Genomic DNA, 17,614 nt, shown 5'->3' with positions numbered 1-17,614 from the left:
ATTGGGGAGAAATTGGTGAAAATGGGGAAAAATGGGAAAATTGGGGAGAAATTGGTGAAAATGGGGAAAAATGGGAAAGTTCAGGGAGAAATTGGGGTGAAACCAGGGAAAAATGGGAAAATTCGGGGGGAGATCAGCAAATTTGGGGGGAAACTGGGGACAAATGGGAAAATTTGGGGAAAAATTGGTGAAATCGGGGTGAAATTGGGGAAAAATGGGAAAGTTCGAGGAGAAATTGGTGAAATCAGGGGAAAATGGGAAAGTTCGGGGAAAAAATGGGAAAATTGTGGGAGAAATTGGCAGAACCGGGGCAGGGCAGCGAGTTCGGGGGGAAAATGGGGAAAAATGGGAAAATTCGGGGAGAAATCGGCAAAATCGGGGAGGAAATCACAAAATTGGGGAAAATTGGCAAATTTGGGGGAAAATCGGTGAAACTGGGGAGGAAATCAGCAAAATTGGGGTGAAATTGTCAAATTTGGGGAGAAAATCGGCAAAATTGGGGAGAAAATGACAAAATCAGGGAGAAATCGGAAAAATTGGGGGAAAATTGGCAAAATCAAGGAGAGATGGAAAATTGGGGAGAAAACGGCAAAATTGGGGGGAAAAATGACAAAATCAGGGAGAAATCGGAAAAATCGGGGAAAATCGGCAAACTTGGGGAGAAATCGGCAAATTTGGGGAGAAATGGGAAAAATTGGGGAGAAATCGGCAAATTTGGGGAGAAAGTGGAAAATTCCACGAGAAATCGGCAAGATCAGGGAGCAATTGGTAAAACTGGGGAGAAATGAGAAAAATTGGGGAGAAATCGGCAAAATCACGGCAAAATCGGCCAAATTGGGGAGAAAAAATGGCAAAATCTGGGCAGAAATGGACAAAATTGGGGATGAACGGGAAAAATTGGGGAGAAATTGGGAAAATCGGGGGAAAATCGGCAAATTTTGGGGAGAAATCGGCGAAATCGGTGCCAAATAGGGGCGGTTTGGGCAATCCGGGGACAATTTGAGGAAATATCGCCCAAATTGCCGATTTTTTCCCCCAAAATGGGATTTTTGGGAATTCTCTCGCAGGGTCCTCGGCCGGCCCCTCCCCCCGCCCCTCCCCCAGCCCGCGGGCGCCGCCCCTCCCCCCCCCGGGCCCCCCCCACGGGCCCCGGATCTGCGACGGCGGCTTCGACACGGTGGCCATGCTGCGCGGGGAGATGTTCGTCTTCAAGGTGGGAATTCCGGGGATTTTTGGGAATTTTTTGGGATTTTTTTGGGATTTTTTGGGGATTTTTTTGAGCATTTTTTGTATTTTTTGTGATTTTTTTTTTGTGATCTTCCAGGACCTTGCAAGGCATGCTTTGATGGAGAGAATTGTTAAAAAAAATTTGGGGAATTTTGGGAATTTTTTTTAGCATTTTCGGGGAATTTTTTGGGATTTTTTTGGGATTTTTTGGGGATTTTTTTGGGGATTTTTTTGAGCATTTTTTGCATTTTTTGTGATTTTTTTACTGATCTTCCAGGACCTTGCAAGGTATGTTTTGATGGAGAGAATTGTTAAAAAAATTTTTGGGAATTTCGGGAATTTTTTTTAGCATTTTCGGGGAATTTTTTGGGATTTTTTTGAGCATTTTTTTGTGTATTTTTTGCATTTTTTGTGATTTTTTTTTACTGATCTTCCAGGGCCTTGCAAGGCATGTTTTGATGGAGAGAATTAAAAAAAAAAAAATTTTGGGAAATTTTGGGATTTTTTTGGGAATTTTTTGGAATTTTTTTAGCCTTTTCGGGGAATTTTTTGGGATTTTTTTGGGTATTTTTTTGTGTATTTTTTGCATTTTGTGTAAATTTTTTTACTGATCTTCCAGGACCTTGCAAGGAATATTTTAATGGAGAGAATTGTTAAAAAAATTTTTGGGAATTTTGGGAATTTTTTTTAGCATTTTCGGGGAATTTTTTGGGGGGTTTTTTTCAGCATTTTTTGTATTTTTTGTGATTTTTTTGGTGATCTTCCACGACCTTGCAAGGCGTGTTTTGATGGGGAGAATCTTGTGGGATTTTTTTTTTTTTAATTTTGGGAATTTCTGGGAATTTTTTGGGACTTTTTTGGGAATTTTTGGGGGATTTTTTGGGGATTTTTTTGGGGATTTTTTTGGGGATTTTTTTGGGGATTTTTTTGGGGATTTTTTTGAGTATTTTCTGCATTTTTAGGGATTTTTTCTTTGTGACCTTCCAGGACCTTTCTAAGGTTGGTTTTGTGGAGGGGATTTTTGGGGAATATTTTGGGAATTTTTATGAAATTCTGGGGAAGTTTGAGAATTTTTTGGGGATTTTTTTGGGGAATTTTTCGCCATTTTTTCCCCTTTTTTCCCCGTTTTCCCCATTTTTCTCCATTTTTTCCCCATTTTCCCCCATTTTTTGGCCATTTTTTCACTGTTTTTCCTCGTTTTTTCACCGTTTTCCCCCATTTTTTCCCAATTTCCCCCTTTTTCGCCCCAATTTAATTCATATTTCCCCCCAGGAGCGCTGCTTCTGGCGGCCATTTTGGTCCCAATTTTCCCCCAATTTTTTCCCCATTTTCCCCCATTTTTTGGTCATTTTTTCACCATTTTTCTCCATTTTTTCACCTTTTTTTCCCGTTTTTCCCCGTTTTCTCCCAATTTCCCCCTTTTTCCCCCAATTTTAATCATATTTTCCCCCCAGGAGCGCTGGTTCTGGCGGCCATTTTGGTCCCAATTTTCCCCCCATTTTTTCCCCATTTTCCCCCATTTTTTGGCCATTTTTCACCATTTTTCCCCATTTTTTCACCGTTTTCCCCCATTTTTTCCCAAATTCCCCCTTTTTCACCCCAATTTAATTCATATTTTCCCCCCAGGAGCGCTGCTTCTGGCGGCCATTTTGGTCCCAATTTTCCCCCCATTTTTTCCCCTTTTTTCCCCATTTTTTGGCCATTTTTTCCCCATTTTCCCCCATTTTTTCACCATTTTCCCCCGTTTTTTCCCAATTTCCCCCTTTTTCACCCCAATTTAATTCATATTTTCCCCCCAGGAGCGCTACTTCTGGCGGCCATTTTGGTCCCAATTTTCCCCCCATTTTTTCCCCATTTTTTGGCCATTTTTTCACCATTTTCCCCCATTTTTTCACCGTTTTTCCCCATTTTTTCCCAAATTCCCCCTTTTTCACCCCAATTTAATTCCTTTTTCCCCCCAGGAGCGCTGCTTCTGGCGGCCATTTTGGTCCCAATTTTTTCCCCATTTTTCCCCCATTTTTTGGTCATTTTTTCACCATTTTTCTCCATTTCTTCACCTTTTTTTCCCGTTTTTCCCCGTTTTTTCCCAATTTCCCCCATTTTCACCCCAATTTAATTCATATTTCCCCCCAGGAGCGCTGCTTCTGGCGGCCATTTTGGTCCCAATTTTCCCCACATTTTTTCCCCATTTTTTGGTCATTTTTTCACCTTTTTTTCCCGTTTTTCCCCGTTTTCTCCCAATTTCCCCCTTTTTCACCCCAATTTAATTCATATTTTCCCCCCAGGAGCGCTGCTTCTGGCGGCCATTTTGGTCCCAATTTTCCCCCCATTTTTTCACCGTTTTTCCCCACTTTTTGGCCATTTTTTCACCATTTTCCTCCCATTTTTCCTCATTTTCCCCCATTTTTTCCCAAATTCCCCCTTTTTCACCCCAATTTAATTTCTATTTTCCCCCCAGGAGCGCTGCTTCTGGCGGCCATTTTTGTCCCTATTTCCCCCCATTTTTTCCCCATTTTCCCCCATTTTTTGGCCATTTTTTCACCGTTTTCCCCATTTTTTCACCGTTTTTCCCCATTTTTTCCCTATTTCCCCCATTTTCACCCCAATTTAATTCATATATTTCCCCCCCAGGAGCGCTGCTTCTGGCGGCCATTTTGGTTCATATTTCCCCCCATTTTTCCCCAATTTCCCCCATTTTTTGGCCATTTTTTCACCATTTCCCCCCATTTTTTCACCGTTTTCCCCCATTTTTTCCCAATTTCCCCCTTTTTCACCCCAATTTAATTCATATTTCCCCCCCCAGGAGCGCTGCTTCTGGCGGCCATTTTGTCCCAATTTTTTCCCCAATTTCCCCCATTTTTTGGCCATTTTTTCACCATTTTCCCCCATTTTTTCACCGTTTTCCCCGTTTTTTCCCAATTTCCCCCTTTTTCCCCCAATTTTAATCATATATTTCCCCCCCAGGAGCGCTGCTTCTGGCGGCCATTTTGGTCCCAATTTTCCCCCCATTTTTTCCCCAATTTCCCCCATTTTTTGGCCATTTTTTCACCATTTTCCCCCATTTTTTCACCGTTTTCCCCGTTTTTTCCCAATTTCCCCCATTTTCACCCCAATTTAATTCATATATTTCCCCCCCAGGAGCGCTGCTTCTGGCGGCCATTTTGGTCCCAATTTTCCCCCCATTTTTTCCCCATTTTCCCCCATTTTTTGGCCATTTTTTCACCATTTTTCCCCATTTTTTCACCGTTTTCCCTCATTTTTTCCCAATTTCCCCCATTTTCACCCCAATTTAATTCATATTTTCCCCCCAGAAGCGCTGCTTCTGGCGGCCATTTTGGTCCCAATTTTCCCCCCATTTTTTCCCCATTTTCCCCCATTTTTTGGCCATTTTTTCACCATTTTTCCTCATTTTTCACCGTTTTCCCCCCGTTTTTTCCCAATTTCCACCTTTTTCACCCCAATTTAATTCATATATTTCCCCCCCAGGAGCGCTGCTTCTGGCGGCCATTTTGGTCCCAATTTTCCCCCCATTTTTTCCCCATTTTTTGGCCATTTTTTCACCGTTTTTCCCCGTTTTTTCACCGTTTTCCCCCATTTTTTCCCAATTTCCCCCTTTTTCACCCCAATTTAATTCATATATTTCCCCCCCAGGAGCGCTGCTTCTGGCGGCCATTTTGGTTCATATTTCCCCCCATTTTCCCCCAATTTCCCCCATTTTTTGGCCATTTTTTCCCCATTTCCCCCATTTTTTCACCGTTTTCCCCCGTTTTTTCCCAATTTCCCCCTTTTTCCCCCCAATTTTAATCATATTTTCCCCCCAGGAGCGCTGCTTCTGGCGGCCATTTTGGTTCATATTTCCCCCCATTTTTTCCCCAATTTCCCCCATTTTTTGGCCATTTTTTCACCGTTTTTCCCCATTTTTTCACCGTTTTCCCCCGTTTTTTCCCAATTTCCCCCTTTTTCACCCCAATTTAATTCATATTTTCCCCCCAGGAGCGCTGCTTCTGGCGGCCATTTTGGTCCCAATTTTCCCCCATTTTTTCCCCAATTTCCCCCATTTTTTGGCCATTTTTTCACCGTTTTTCCCCATTTTTTCACCGTTTTCCCCGTTTTTTCCCAATTTCCCCCATTTTCACCCCAATTTAATTCATATTTTCCCCCCAGGAGCGCTGCTTCTGGCGGCCATTTTGGTCCCAATTTTCCCCCCATTTTTTCCCCAATTTCCCCCATTTTTTGGCCATTTTTTCACCATTTTCCCCCATTTTTTCACTGTTTTCCCCCATTTTTTCCCAATTTCCCCCTTTTTCACCCCAATTTAATTCATATTTTCCCCCCAGGAGCACTGCTTCTGGCGGCCATTTTGGTCCCAATTTTCCCCCCATTTTTTCCCCATTTTCCCCCATTTTTTGGCCATTTTTTCACCGTTTTTCCTCGTTTTTTCACTGTTTTTCCCCGTTTTTTCCCAATTTCCCCCTTTTTCACCCCAATTTAATTCATAATTTCCCCCCAGAAGCGCTGCTTCTGGCGGCCATTTTGGTCCCAATTTTCCCCCCATTTTTTCCCCAATTTCACCCGTTTTTTGGCCATTTTTTCACCGTTTTTCCCCGTTTTTTCACCGTTTTTCCCCGTTTTTTCCCAATTTCCCCCTTTTTCACCCCAATTTAATTAATTTTTCCCCCCAGGAGCGCTGGTTCTGGCGCCTGCGCGGGGGGCAGCTGATGCCCGGCTACCCGCTGCCCATCGGGCACTTCTGGGTCGGGCTCCCCCCGAGCATCGACGCCGCCTACGAGAGGAGCGACGGCAAATTCGTCTTCTTCAAAGGTTTTTTGGGGCGAATTCCGGCGGTTTTGGGGTTTTTTGGGAATTATTTGGGATTTTATTGGGGTTTGATGGGGTTTTATTGGGATTTATTGGGTTTTAATTGGGTTTTATTGGGATTTATTGGGGTTTTATTGGGTTTTATTGGGATTTAATTGGGGTTTTATTAGGGTTTTATTGGGATTTATTGGGTTTTAATTTGGTTTAATTAGGTTTTATTGAGATTTTATTGGGGTTTAATTGGGTTTTATTGCGATTTATTGGAATTTAATTGGGATTTATTGAGATTTTATTGGGGTTTAATAGGGTTTTATTGGGATTTATTGAGATTTTATTGGGTTTTAATGGGGATTTGTTGGGTTTTATTGGATTTTAATTGGGTTTTATTGGATTTTATTGGGATTTATTGGGGTTTTATTGGGATTTATTGGGATTTATTGGGTTTTATTGGGATTTCTTGGGGTTTATTTGGGACACGAGAGGAGCGACGGCAAATTCGTCTTCTTCAAAGGTTTTTGGGGCGAATTCCGGCGGTTTTGGGGTTTTTTGGGAATTATTTGGGATTTTATTGGGGTTTGATGGGGTTTTATTGGGATTTATTGGGTTTTAATTGGGTTTTATTGGGATTTATTGGAATTTAATTGGGATTTATTGGGGTGTTATTGGGTTTTAATTGGGGTTTAATTGGGTTTTAATTGGGTTTTATTGGGTTTTAATTGGGTTTTATTGGGATTTATTGAGATTTTATTGGGTTTTAATTGGGTTTTATTGGGATTTAATTGGGGTTTTATTGGGGTTTTATTGGGATTTATTGGGTTTTAATTTGGTTTAATTAGGTTTTATTGAGATTTTATTGGGGTTTAATTGGGTTTTATTGCGATTTATTGGAATTTAATTGGGATTTATTGGGGTTTTATTGGGGTTTTATTGGGTTTTATTGGGATTTATTGATATTTTATCGGGTTTTAATGGGGATTTATTGGGTTTTATTGGATTTTAATTGGGTTTTATTGGGGTTTTATTGGATTTTATTGGGATTTTATTGGGGTTTTATTGGGGTTTTATTGGGATTTAATTGGGTTTTATTGGGATTTCTTGGGGTTTATTTGGGACACGAGAGGAGCGACGGCAAATTCGTCTTCTTCAAAGGTTTTTGGGGCGAATTCCGGCGGTTTTGGGGTTTTTTTGGGAATTATTTGGGATTTTATTGGGGTTTGATGGGGTTTTATTGGGGTTTAATTGGGTTTTATTGCGATTTATTGGAATTTAATTGGGATTTATTGGGGTGTTATTGGGTTTTAATTGGGGTTTAATTGGGTTTTAATTGGGTTTTATTGGGTTTTAATTGGGTTTTATTGGGATTTATTGAGATTTTATTGGGTTTTAATTGGGTTTTATTGGGATTTAATTGGGGTTTTATTGGGGTTTTATTGGGATTTATTGGGTTTTAATTTGGTTTAATTAGGTTTTATTGAGATTTTATTGGGGTTTAATTGGGTTTTATTGCGATTTATTGGAATTTAATTGGGATTTATTGGGGTTTTATTGGGTTTTAATTGGGGTTTAATTGGGTTTTAATTGGGTTTTATTGGGATTTATTGAGATTTTATTGCGGTTTAATTGGGTTTTATTGGGATTTATTGATATTTTATCGGGTTTTAATGGGGATTTATTGGGTTTTATTGGATTTTAATTGGGTTTTATTGGGATTTTATTGGATTTATTGGGATTTATTTGGGATTAATTGGATTTTATTGGGTTTTATTGGGATTTCTTGGGGTTTAATTTGATTTTATTGGGATTTATTGGGATTTTATTGGGGTTTTATTGGGGTTTTATTGGGATTTAATTGGGTTTTATTGAGATTTCTTGGGGTTTATTTGGGACACGAGAGGAGCGACGGCAAATTCGTCTTCTTCAAAGGTTTTTGGGGCGAATTCCGGCGGTTTTGGGGTTTTTTGGGAATTATTTGGGATTTTATTGGGGTTTGATGGGGTTTTATTGGGATTTATTGGGTTTTAATTGGGTTTTATTGCGATTTATTGGAATTTAATTGGGATTTATTGGGGTGTTATTGGGTTTTAATTGGGGTTTAATTGGGGTTTAATTGGGTTTTAATTGGGTTTTATTGGGTTTTAATTGGGTTTTATTGGGATTTATTGAGATTTTATTGGGGTTTAATTGGGTTTTATTGGGATTTAATTGGGGTTTTATTGGGGTTTTATTGGGATTTATTGGGTTTTAATTTGGTTTAATTAGGTTTTATTGAGATTTTATTGGGGTTTAATTGGGTTTTATTGGGGTTTTATTGGGTTTTAATTGGGTTTTAATTGGGTTTTATTGGGATTTATTGGAATTTAATTGGGATTTATTGGGGTGTTATTGGGTTTTAATTGGGGTTTAATTGGGTTTTATTGGTATTTAATTGGGTTTTTATTCAGATTTAATTGGATTTTATAGGGATTTTATGGGGTTTTTATTGGATTTTATTGGGTTTTTTTGGGAATTATTGGAATTTAATTGGGATTTATTGGGGTTTTATTGGGGTTTTATTTGGGTTTAATTGGATTTTATTGGGTTTTAATTGGGTTTTATTGGGATTTATTGGGGTTTTAATTGGGTTTTATTGGGATTTAATTGGGGTTTTATTGGGGTTTTAATTGGGTTTTATTGGGGTTTATTTGGTTTTTATGGGGATTTAATTGGGTTTTATTGGGATTTAATTGGGTTTTATTGGGATTTATTGGGGTTTTATTGGGGTTTTAATTGGGTTTTATTGGGATTTAATTGGGGTTTTATTGGGGTTTTAATTGGGTTTAATTGGGATTTAATTGGGGATTTATTGGGTTTTAATTGGGTTTTATTGGGGTTTATTTGGGTTTCATGGGGATTTAATTGGGGTTTATTGGGATTTAATTGGGTTTTATCAGATTTTAATGAGATTTAATTTGATCAGATTTAATTGGGATTTATTGGGGTTTATTTGGCTTTTGGGGTGAATTTTGGGTAATTTTGGGCGACTTTTGGGGTGATTTTTTTGGTGATTCTGGGTGAATTTTTGGGTCGCTCTGGGCGATTTTTGGGGTGAAATTTTGGGCGATTTTGGGGCAATTTCAGGGTTAATTTTGGGCTATTTTGGGTGAATTTTAAGTTGAATTTTTGGTGAAGTCTGGGCGACTTTTGGGCCATTTTGGGGTGATTGTTTTTGGCATTTTGGGGTGAATCTTTGGGTCATTTTGGGTGAATTTTGGGGTGAAATTTTGGGTAATTCTGGGTGAATTTTTGGGTCATTCTGGGTGAATTTTGGGGTGAATTTTTGGATGATTCTGGGTGAATTTTTGGGTCATTCTGGGTGAATTTTGGGTGAATTTTGGGGTGAATTTTTGGGTCATTCTGGGTGAATTTTGAGCAATTCTGGGTGAGTTTTGAGGTGAATTTTTGGGTCATTCTGGGTGAATTTTTGGGTGAATTTTTGGGTAATTCTGGGTGAATTTTGGGCTGAATTTTGGGAAATTCTGTGTGAATTTTGGGCTGAATTTTGGGTCATTCTTGGTGAATTTTGGGCTGATTTTTTTGGCAATTCTGGGTGAATTTTGGGGTGAATTTTTGGGTCATTCTGGGTGAATTTTGGGCTGATTTTTTTGGCAATTCTGGGTGAATCTTTCGCTGATTTTTTGGGTCATTCTGGGTGAATTTTTGGGCCATCCTGGGTGAATTTTGGGCTGAATTTTTGGGTCATTGTGGGTGAATTTTTGGCTGATTTTTTGGGTCATTCTGGGTGAATTTTTGGGTCATTCTGGGTGAATTTTGGGCTGAATTTTTGGCTCATTCTGGGTGAATTTTTGGCTGATTTTTTGGGCCATCCTGGGTGAATTTTTGGCCGATTCTGGGTGAATTTTGGCGTGAAATTTCCGACAACTCCACGACAATTTTCGACCTTTTTTGCGCCCATTTCACCTCCAATTTTTACCCAATCCCGGCCGATTTTTCCCCCATTCCTGGCCGCACCCGGGCTTGGCCCGGCTCGTTTTTTTCGGCGTTTTTTGCCCGATTTTGACCTTTTTTGCCCCATTTCAGGCTCCCGGCACTGGGTGTTCGACGAGGGCGTCCTGGCCCCCGGCTACCCCCGGCCCCTGGCCGAGCTCGGCCGCGGCGTCCCCGGTGACCGCCTGGACGCCGCCCTGCTCTGGCTGCCCAGCGGCCACACCTACCTCTTCCGGGGCGACAAGTGTGTGCCGGAACCTTCCGGAACCTTCCGGGAATTTCTGGGAATTTTTCTGGAATTTTCTGGATTTTTTTATGCATCTTTCAGGACCTTTCTGGGCTCTTTTTGGGGCTATTTCTGCACCTTTCAGAATATTTCTGCACCTTCCAGGACCTTTATGCACCTTCCAGGACCTTTCTGAACCTTCTGGGAAATTCCGGGAATTTCTGGGAATTTTCGGGAATTTTTCTGGAATTTTCTGGATTTTTTATGCATCTTTCAGGACCTGTCTGGGCTCTTTTTGGGGCTATTTCTGCACCTTTCAGAATATTTCTGCACCTTCCAGGACCTTTATGCACCTTCCAGGACCTTTGTGAACCTTCTGGAACCTTCTGGGAATTTCTGGGAATTTTTCTGGAATTTTTCTGGAATTTTTGAGGCTTTTTATGCATCTTTCAGGACCTGTCTGGGCTCTTTTTGGGGCTATTTCTGCACCTTTCAGGACCTTTTGGGAACTTTCTGGACCTTCCAGGACCTTTCTGAACCTTCTGGGATCTTCTGGGAATTTCTGGGAATTTTTCTGGAATTTTCTGGATTTTTAAAATGCATCTTTCAGGACCTTTCTGGGCTCTTTTGGGGGCTATTTCTGCACCTTTCAGGACCTTTTGGGAACTTTCTGCACCTTCCAGGACCTTTCTGAACCTTCTGGGACCTTCTGGGACCTTCTGGGAATTTTTCTGGAATTTTCTGGAATTTTCTGGATTTTTTAATGCATCTTTCAGGACCTGTCTGGGCTCTTTTTGGGGCTATTTCTGCACCTTTTGGGACCTTTCTGCACCTTCCAGGACCTTTCTGCACCTTCCGGAACCTTCCGGGACCTTCCGGGAATTTCTTGGAATTTTTCTGGAATTTTCGAGGCTTTTTATGGATCTTTCAGGACCTGTCTGGGCTTATTTTGGGGCTTTTTCTGCACCTTCCAGGACCTTTCCCTTGGGACCTTTTGGGACCCCCAAAATCCCCCAAATTCCCCCCAAATTTTCTCTGAAATTCCCCCCAAAACCCAAAATTTTACCAAATTCCCCCAAAATCCCCCCAAACCCCCTCAAATCCCTCAAATTTCCCCCAAAATTCCGGAATTCTCCCCAAACCCCCCAAATTCCCCTTAAAGTTCCCCCAAAATTCCTCCCAAATTTCCCAAAATCTCCCAAATTTTTGTAGATTTTCCCCGATTTTCCTCCCAAATGTCCCAAGCTCCCCCCAAAATCTCCCAAATTTCTGCAAATTTTCCCAAAATCCCCCAAATTCCCCCAAATTCCCCCGAAATTTCCCAAAACCTCCCAAATCTTCGCTGATTTTCCCAGATTTTCCCTCAAATCCCCCAAATTCAGCCCGAATTTCCCCCAAATTCCTCCCAAATTTCCCAAACTCCTCCCAAAATCCCTCAAATTTTCCTGAATTTTTCCCAAAATCCCCCAAATTATTGCAGATTTCCCCCGATTCTTCCCAAAATCCCCCAAATTTCCCTGATTTTCCCCAAAATCCCCCAAAATTTCCCCGATTTTTCCCAAAATCCCCCAAATTTCCTGATTTTCCCCCAAATCCCCCAAATTTCCCCCGATTTTCCCCAAAACCTCCCGAATCTTTGCCAATTTTCCGGGATTTTTTTTTCCCCAAAATCCCCCAAATTTTCCCGAATTTTTTCCCCAAAATCCCCCAAATTTTCCCGAATTTTTTCCCCAAAATCCCCCAAATTTTCCCGAATTTTTTTCCCCAAAATCCCCCAAATTTTCCCGGATTTTTTTTCCCCAAAATCCCCCAAATTTTCCCAGATTTTTTTCCCCAAAATCCCCCAAATTTTGCCCGAATTTCCAGGTATTACCGCTTCAACGAGGCGCTGGGGGCCGTGGACCCCGAGTACCCCAAGAGCATCGAGGTCTGGGGGGTCCCCCCGGGCCCCCGCGGAGCCTTCATGGGCCCCGACGAGGGTGAGACCCCAAAAATGCCCCAATTCACCCCAAAATCCCCGAGTTTAACCCAAAATCCCCGAGTTTAACCCAAAAATACCCCAATTCACCCCAAAATCCCCGAGTTTAACCCAAAATCCCTAAATTCACCCCAAAATCCCCGAATTTACCCAAAAATCCTCAAATTTACCCCAAAAATCCTCGAATTTACCCCAAAATCCCCGAATTTACCCAAAAATCCCCAAATTTACCCCAAAATCCCCGAATTTACCCAAAAAATCCCCAAATTTACCCCAAAAATCCTCGAATTTACCCCAAAAATACCCAAATTTACCCCAAAATCCCTAAATTTACCCCAAAATCCCCGAATTTACCCAAAAAATCCCCAAATTTACCCCAAAAATCCTCGAATTTACCCCAAAAATACCCAAATTTACCCCAAAATCCCTAAATTCACCCCAAAATCCCCAAATTTACCCCAAAATCCCCAAATTTACCCAAAAAATCCCCAAATTTACCCCCAAATCCCCAAATTTATCCCAAAAATCCCCAAATTTACCCCCAAATCACCGAGTTTAACCCAAAATCCCTAAATTTACCCCCAAAACCCTGAATTTACCCCCAAAATCCCCAAATTTACCCCCAAATCCCCAAATTTATCCCAAAAATCCCCAAATTTACCCCAAATCACCGAGTTTAACCCAAAATCCCCCAATTCACCCCAGAATCTCCAAATTTACCCCAAAATCCCTGAATTTACTGCCAAAATTCCCGAAATTCACCCTAAAAATCCCCCCAAAAATTCACCCCAAAAATCCCCCAAATTTACCCCAAAAATCCCCAAAATCCCCTCCCAGTTTATCCCAGTTTGATCCCAGTCCCTCCCAGTATAAACCAGTTCCCTCCCAGTTCCCTCCCAGTCCCTCCCAGTTCCCCCCACTCCCTCCCAGTTCCCTCCCAGTCCCTCCCAGTTCCCTCCCAGTCCCTCCCAGTTCCCCCCACTCCCTCCCAGTCCCTCCCAGTCCCTCCCAGTTCCTCCCAGTCCCTCCCAGTCCCTCCCAGTCCCTCCCAGTTCCCCCCAGTTCCCTCCCAGTCCCTCCCAGTCCCTCCCAGTTCCTCCCAGTCCCTCCCAGTTCCCCCCACTCCCTCCCAGTCCCTCCCAGTCCAAACCAGTTCCCTCCAAGTCCCTCCCAGTTCCCTCCCAGTTCCCTCCCAGTCCCTCCCAGTTCCTCCCAGTCCAAACCAGTTCCCTCCCAGTCCCTCCCAGTTCCCTCCCAGTTCCCTCCCAGTCCCTCCCAGTCCCTCCCAGTTCCTCCCAGTCCAAACCAGTTCCCTCCCAGTCCCTCCCAGTTCCCTCCCAGTTCCCTCCCAGTCCCTCCCAGTCCCTCCCAGTCCCTCCCAGTTCCCTCCCAGTTCCTCCCAGTCCCTCCCAGTTCCCTCCCAGTCCCTCCCAGTTCCCTCCCAGTATAAACCAGTTCCTCCCAGTTCCCTCCCAGTTCCCTCCCAGTCCCTCCCAGTCCCTCCCAGTCCCTCCCAGTTCCTCCCAGTTCCCTCCCAGTCCCTCCCAGTCCCTCCCAGTCCCTCCCAGTCCAAACCAGTTCCCCCCCTCCAGCCTACACCTACTTCTACCGCTCCCACCTGTACTGGAAGTTCGACAACGCCGCCCTGCGGCCGCTGCCCGGCCACCCCAAGTCGGCGCTGCGCGATTGGCTGGGCTGCGGCGGCCCCGCCCCGCCCCGCCCCTCACCTGCCGCAGGTGAGGACGCCGAGGTGGTGGTGCTGGCGCTGGGGGCGGGGCCGGGGGCGCTGGCGGCGCCGCTGGCGCTGCTGGGATTGGCCGGGCTGCTGGGGGGCGGGGCCGTGCTCTGGCGGCGCCGCGGGGCCGCCGCGCACGCCCGGCTGCGCCGGTGCCAGCGCTCGCTGCTGCCGCGCGTCTAGGGCGCCGTTCGCGTGGACACGCCCCTTTCTGTCCTTGGACACGCCCCTTTTGTCAATGGACACGCCCCTTTTGTCAATGGACACGCCCACTCTACATGGACACGCCCCTTTCTGTCCTTGGACACGCCCCTTTCTGTCATTGGACACGCCCCTTTGTCAATGGACACGCCCCTTCTGCCATTGGACACGTCCCTTTTGTCAATGGACACGCCCACTATACATGGACACGCCCCTTTCTGTCATTGGACACGCCCCTTTTGTCAATGGACACGCCCCTTTGTCAATGGACACGCCCCTTTTGTCAATGTACACGCCCACTCTACATGGACACGCCCCTTTTGTCAATGGACACGCCCCTTTGTCAATGGACAAGGCCACTCTACATGGACACGCCCCTTTGTCAATGGACACGCCCCTTTGTCAATGGACACGCCCCTTTCTGTCATTTGACACGCCCCTTCTGTCAATGGACACGCCCCTTTGTCAATGGACACGCCCCTTTGTCATTGGACACGCCCCTTTGTCAATGGACACGCCCCTCTATCAAATGACACCCTCATTTGCATGGACACGCCCCTTCTGTCAATGGACACGCCCCTTCTGTCAATGGACACGCCCACTCTACATGGACACGCCCCTTCTGTCAATGGACACGCCCACTTTACATGGACACGCCCACTCTACATGGACACGCCTCTTTGTCAATGGACACGCCCCTTTTGTCATTGGACACACCCACTCTACATGGACACGCCCCTTTTGTCATTGGACACGCCCCTTCTGTCAATGGACACTCCCACTCTACATGGACACGCCCACTCTACATGGACACGCCCCTTTGTCAATGGACACGCCCCTTTTGTCAATGGACACGCCCACTCTACATGGACACGCCCCTTTTGTCAATGGACACGCCCCTTTGTCAATGGACACGCCCCTTTGTCAATGGACACGCCCACTCTTCATTGGACACGCCACTCTATCAAATGATATCCTCATTTGCATGGACACGCCCCTTCTGTCAATGGACACACCCACTCTACATGGACACGCCCCTTTCTGTCATTGGACACGCCCCTTTGTCAATGGACACGCCCCTTCTGCCATTGGACACGCCCCTTTGTCAATGGACACGCCCCTTTCTGTCCTTGGACACGCCCTTTTGTCAATGGACACGCCCACTCTACATGGACACGCCCCTTTGTTAATGGACGCGCCCCTTTGTCAATGGACACGCCCCATTGTCAATGGACACGCCCCTTTGTCAATGGACACGCCCCTTTCTCAATGGACACGCCCCTTTGTCAATGGTCACGCCCCTTTGTCAATGGACACGCCCCTTTCTGTCATTGGACACGCCCCTTCTGCCGTTGGACACGCCCCTTTTGTCATTGGACACGCCCCTTTTGTCAATGGACACGCCCCTTCTGCCATTGGACACGCCCCTTTGTCAATGGACACGCCCCTTTGTCAATGGACACGCCCCTTTGTCAATGGACACGCCCATTCTACATGGACACGCCCCTTTTGCCAATGGACACGCCTCTTTGTCAATGGACACGCCCACTCTACATGGACACGCCCCTTTGACATTGGACACGCCCACTCTACATGGACACGCCCCTTTTGTCATTGGACACGCCCCTTTTGTCAATGGACACGCCCCTTTGTCAATGGACACGCCCCTTTTGTGACTGGACACGCCCACTCTACATGGACACGCCCCTTTGTCAATGGACACGCCCCTTCTGCCATTGGACACGCCCCATTGTCAATGGACACGCCCCTTTCTGTCCTTGGACACGCCCTTTTGTCAATGGACACGCCCACTCTACATGGACACGCCCCTTTGTTAATGGACACGCCCCTTTTGTCAATGGACACGCCCACTTTACATGGACACGCCCCTTCTATCAATGGACACACCCACTCTACATGGACACGCCCACTCTACATGGACACGCCCCTTTGTTAATGGACACGCCCCTTTGTAAATGGACACGCCCCTTTTGTCAATGGACACGCCCACTTTACATGGACACGCCCCTTTCTGTCATTGGACGCGCCCCCTTTGTCAATGGACACGCCCCTTTTGTCAATGGACACGCCCCTTTTGTCAATGGACACGCCCCTTTGTCAATGGACACGCCCCTTTTGTCATTGGACACGCCCACTCTACATGGACACGCCCCTTTCTGTCCTTGGACACGCCCCTTTTGTCATTGGACACGCCCCTTCTGCCATTGGACAAACCCTTTGTCAATGGACACCCCATTTGCATGGACACGCCCACCTGAGTCACCTGGACACGCCCCTTTGTCAATGGACACCCCATTTGCATAGACACGCCCACCTGACTCACATGGACACGCCCCTTTGTCAATGGACACCCCATTTGCATAGACACGCCCACCTGACTCACATGGACACGCCCCTTTGTCAATGGACACCCTCATTTGCATAGACACGCCCACCTGACTCACCTGGACACGCCCCTTTGTCAATGGACACCCCATTTGCATAGACACGCCCACCTGACTCACCTGGACACGCCCATTTGCCAATGGACACCCTCATTTGCATAGACACGCCCACCTGACTCACCTGGACACGCCCCTTTGTCAATGGACACGCTCAATTTGCATAGACACACCCACCTGACTTACATGGACGTGCCCATTTGCATAGACACGCCCCTTTGCCAATGGTCACGCCCAATTTGCATAGACACGCCCCCGACACTCCCAATTAGCATGGACACGCCGCCAGGCTCAAATGGACACTCCTAATTTGCATAGACACGCCCCTGACATGCCCAATTTGCATAGACACGCCCCCAGACTCACCTAGACATCCCAATTTGCATAGACACGCCCTCAACACTCCCAATTTGCATAGACACGCTCAGAACACTCCTAATTTGCATAGACACGCCCCAATCTCACCTGGACACTCCTCATTTGCATAGACACGCCCCCAGACTTACCTGGACATCCCAATTTGCATAGACACGTCCAATTTGCATAGGCACACACCCAGACTCACCTGGACAGGCCTAATTTGCATAGACAGTCCCAATTTGCATAGACACGCCCTTGAAACTCCCAATTTGCATAGACACCCCCCCCAGGCTCACCTGGCCAGGCCTCATTTGCATGGCCACGCCCCTTTCCCTATCGATTGGTGCTGCGGGCCGGGCCCCGCCCCTTCCCGACGCCGATTGGCCGACGGCAGCGGGTTATGCAAATGAGGCGGAGGGGCGTGGCTTCTCTTTTTTTCCGTGTAAATTTTGGGGTTTTTGGGGTCGTTTTTTTGGGGGAATTTCGGGGATTTTTGGGGCTTTTCCCGCAGGCCGGGAGGGGGGGGAGGGGCCGAGCGCAGGCCCCGCCCCCGGGGGGGGGGGGGAGGGGCGCGAATAATTAATTAATTGTGGTTAATTAATAAAGGAGAGAACGAAACTGGC

At 45.4% G+C, this 17,614-nt stretch overlaps 2 protein-coding genes across 3 annotated transcripts in view; both read left to right on the top strand.

Annotated features, from left to right (window-relative positions):
* Positions 1-14,160, top strand: part of MMP14 (matrix metallopeptidase 14) — a 33,898-nt gene extending 19,738 nt beyond the window's left edge. The window contains exons 6-10 of one of the 2 annotated variants that reach the window (XM_077789904.2): positions 1,068-1,213; positions 5,910-6,048; positions 10,123-10,273; positions 12,122-12,234; positions 13,826-14,160. In XM_077789904.2, the coding sequence (XP_077646030.2) occupies positions 1,068-1,213; positions 5,910-6,048; positions 10,123-10,273; positions 12,122-12,234; positions 13,826-14,151 (875 nt within the window). In that variant the 3' untranslated portion in view covers positions 14,152-14,160. Of the gene's footprint in view, positions 1-1,067; positions 1,214-5,909; positions 6,049-10,122; positions 10,344-10,685; positions 11,309-12,121; positions 12,235-13,825 lie in introns of those variants that run through there. The other variant, XM_085565473.1, reaches the window with a different exon arrangement.
* Positions 14,161-14,462: 302 nt separating this feature from the next.
* On the top strand, positions 14,463-17,614 carry LOC146763990 (uncharacterized). Its single transcript, XM_085565477.1, has 2 exons — positions 14,463-14,522; positions 15,064-17,614. The coding sequence occupies exon 2, from the start codon at positions 15,077-15,079 to the stop codon at positions 16,124-16,126; it is 1,050 nt and encodes a 349-aa protein (XP_085421603.1). The 5' UTR covers positions 14,463-14,522; positions 15,064-15,076; the 3' UTR covers positions 16,127-17,614.

Source organism: Lonchura striata, chromosome 36 (genome assembly GCF_050655825.1).
Source record: "Lonchura striata isolate lonStrDom1 chromosome 36, ASM5065582v1, whole genome shotgun sequence".
NCBI classification, from domain to species: Eukaryota; Metazoa; Chordata; class Aves; order Passeriformes; family Estrildidae; genus Lonchura; species Lonchura striata.
The sequence above is the reverse complement of the archived record's forward strand: the minus strand, read 5'-3'. Positions and strand labels throughout refer to the sequence as shown.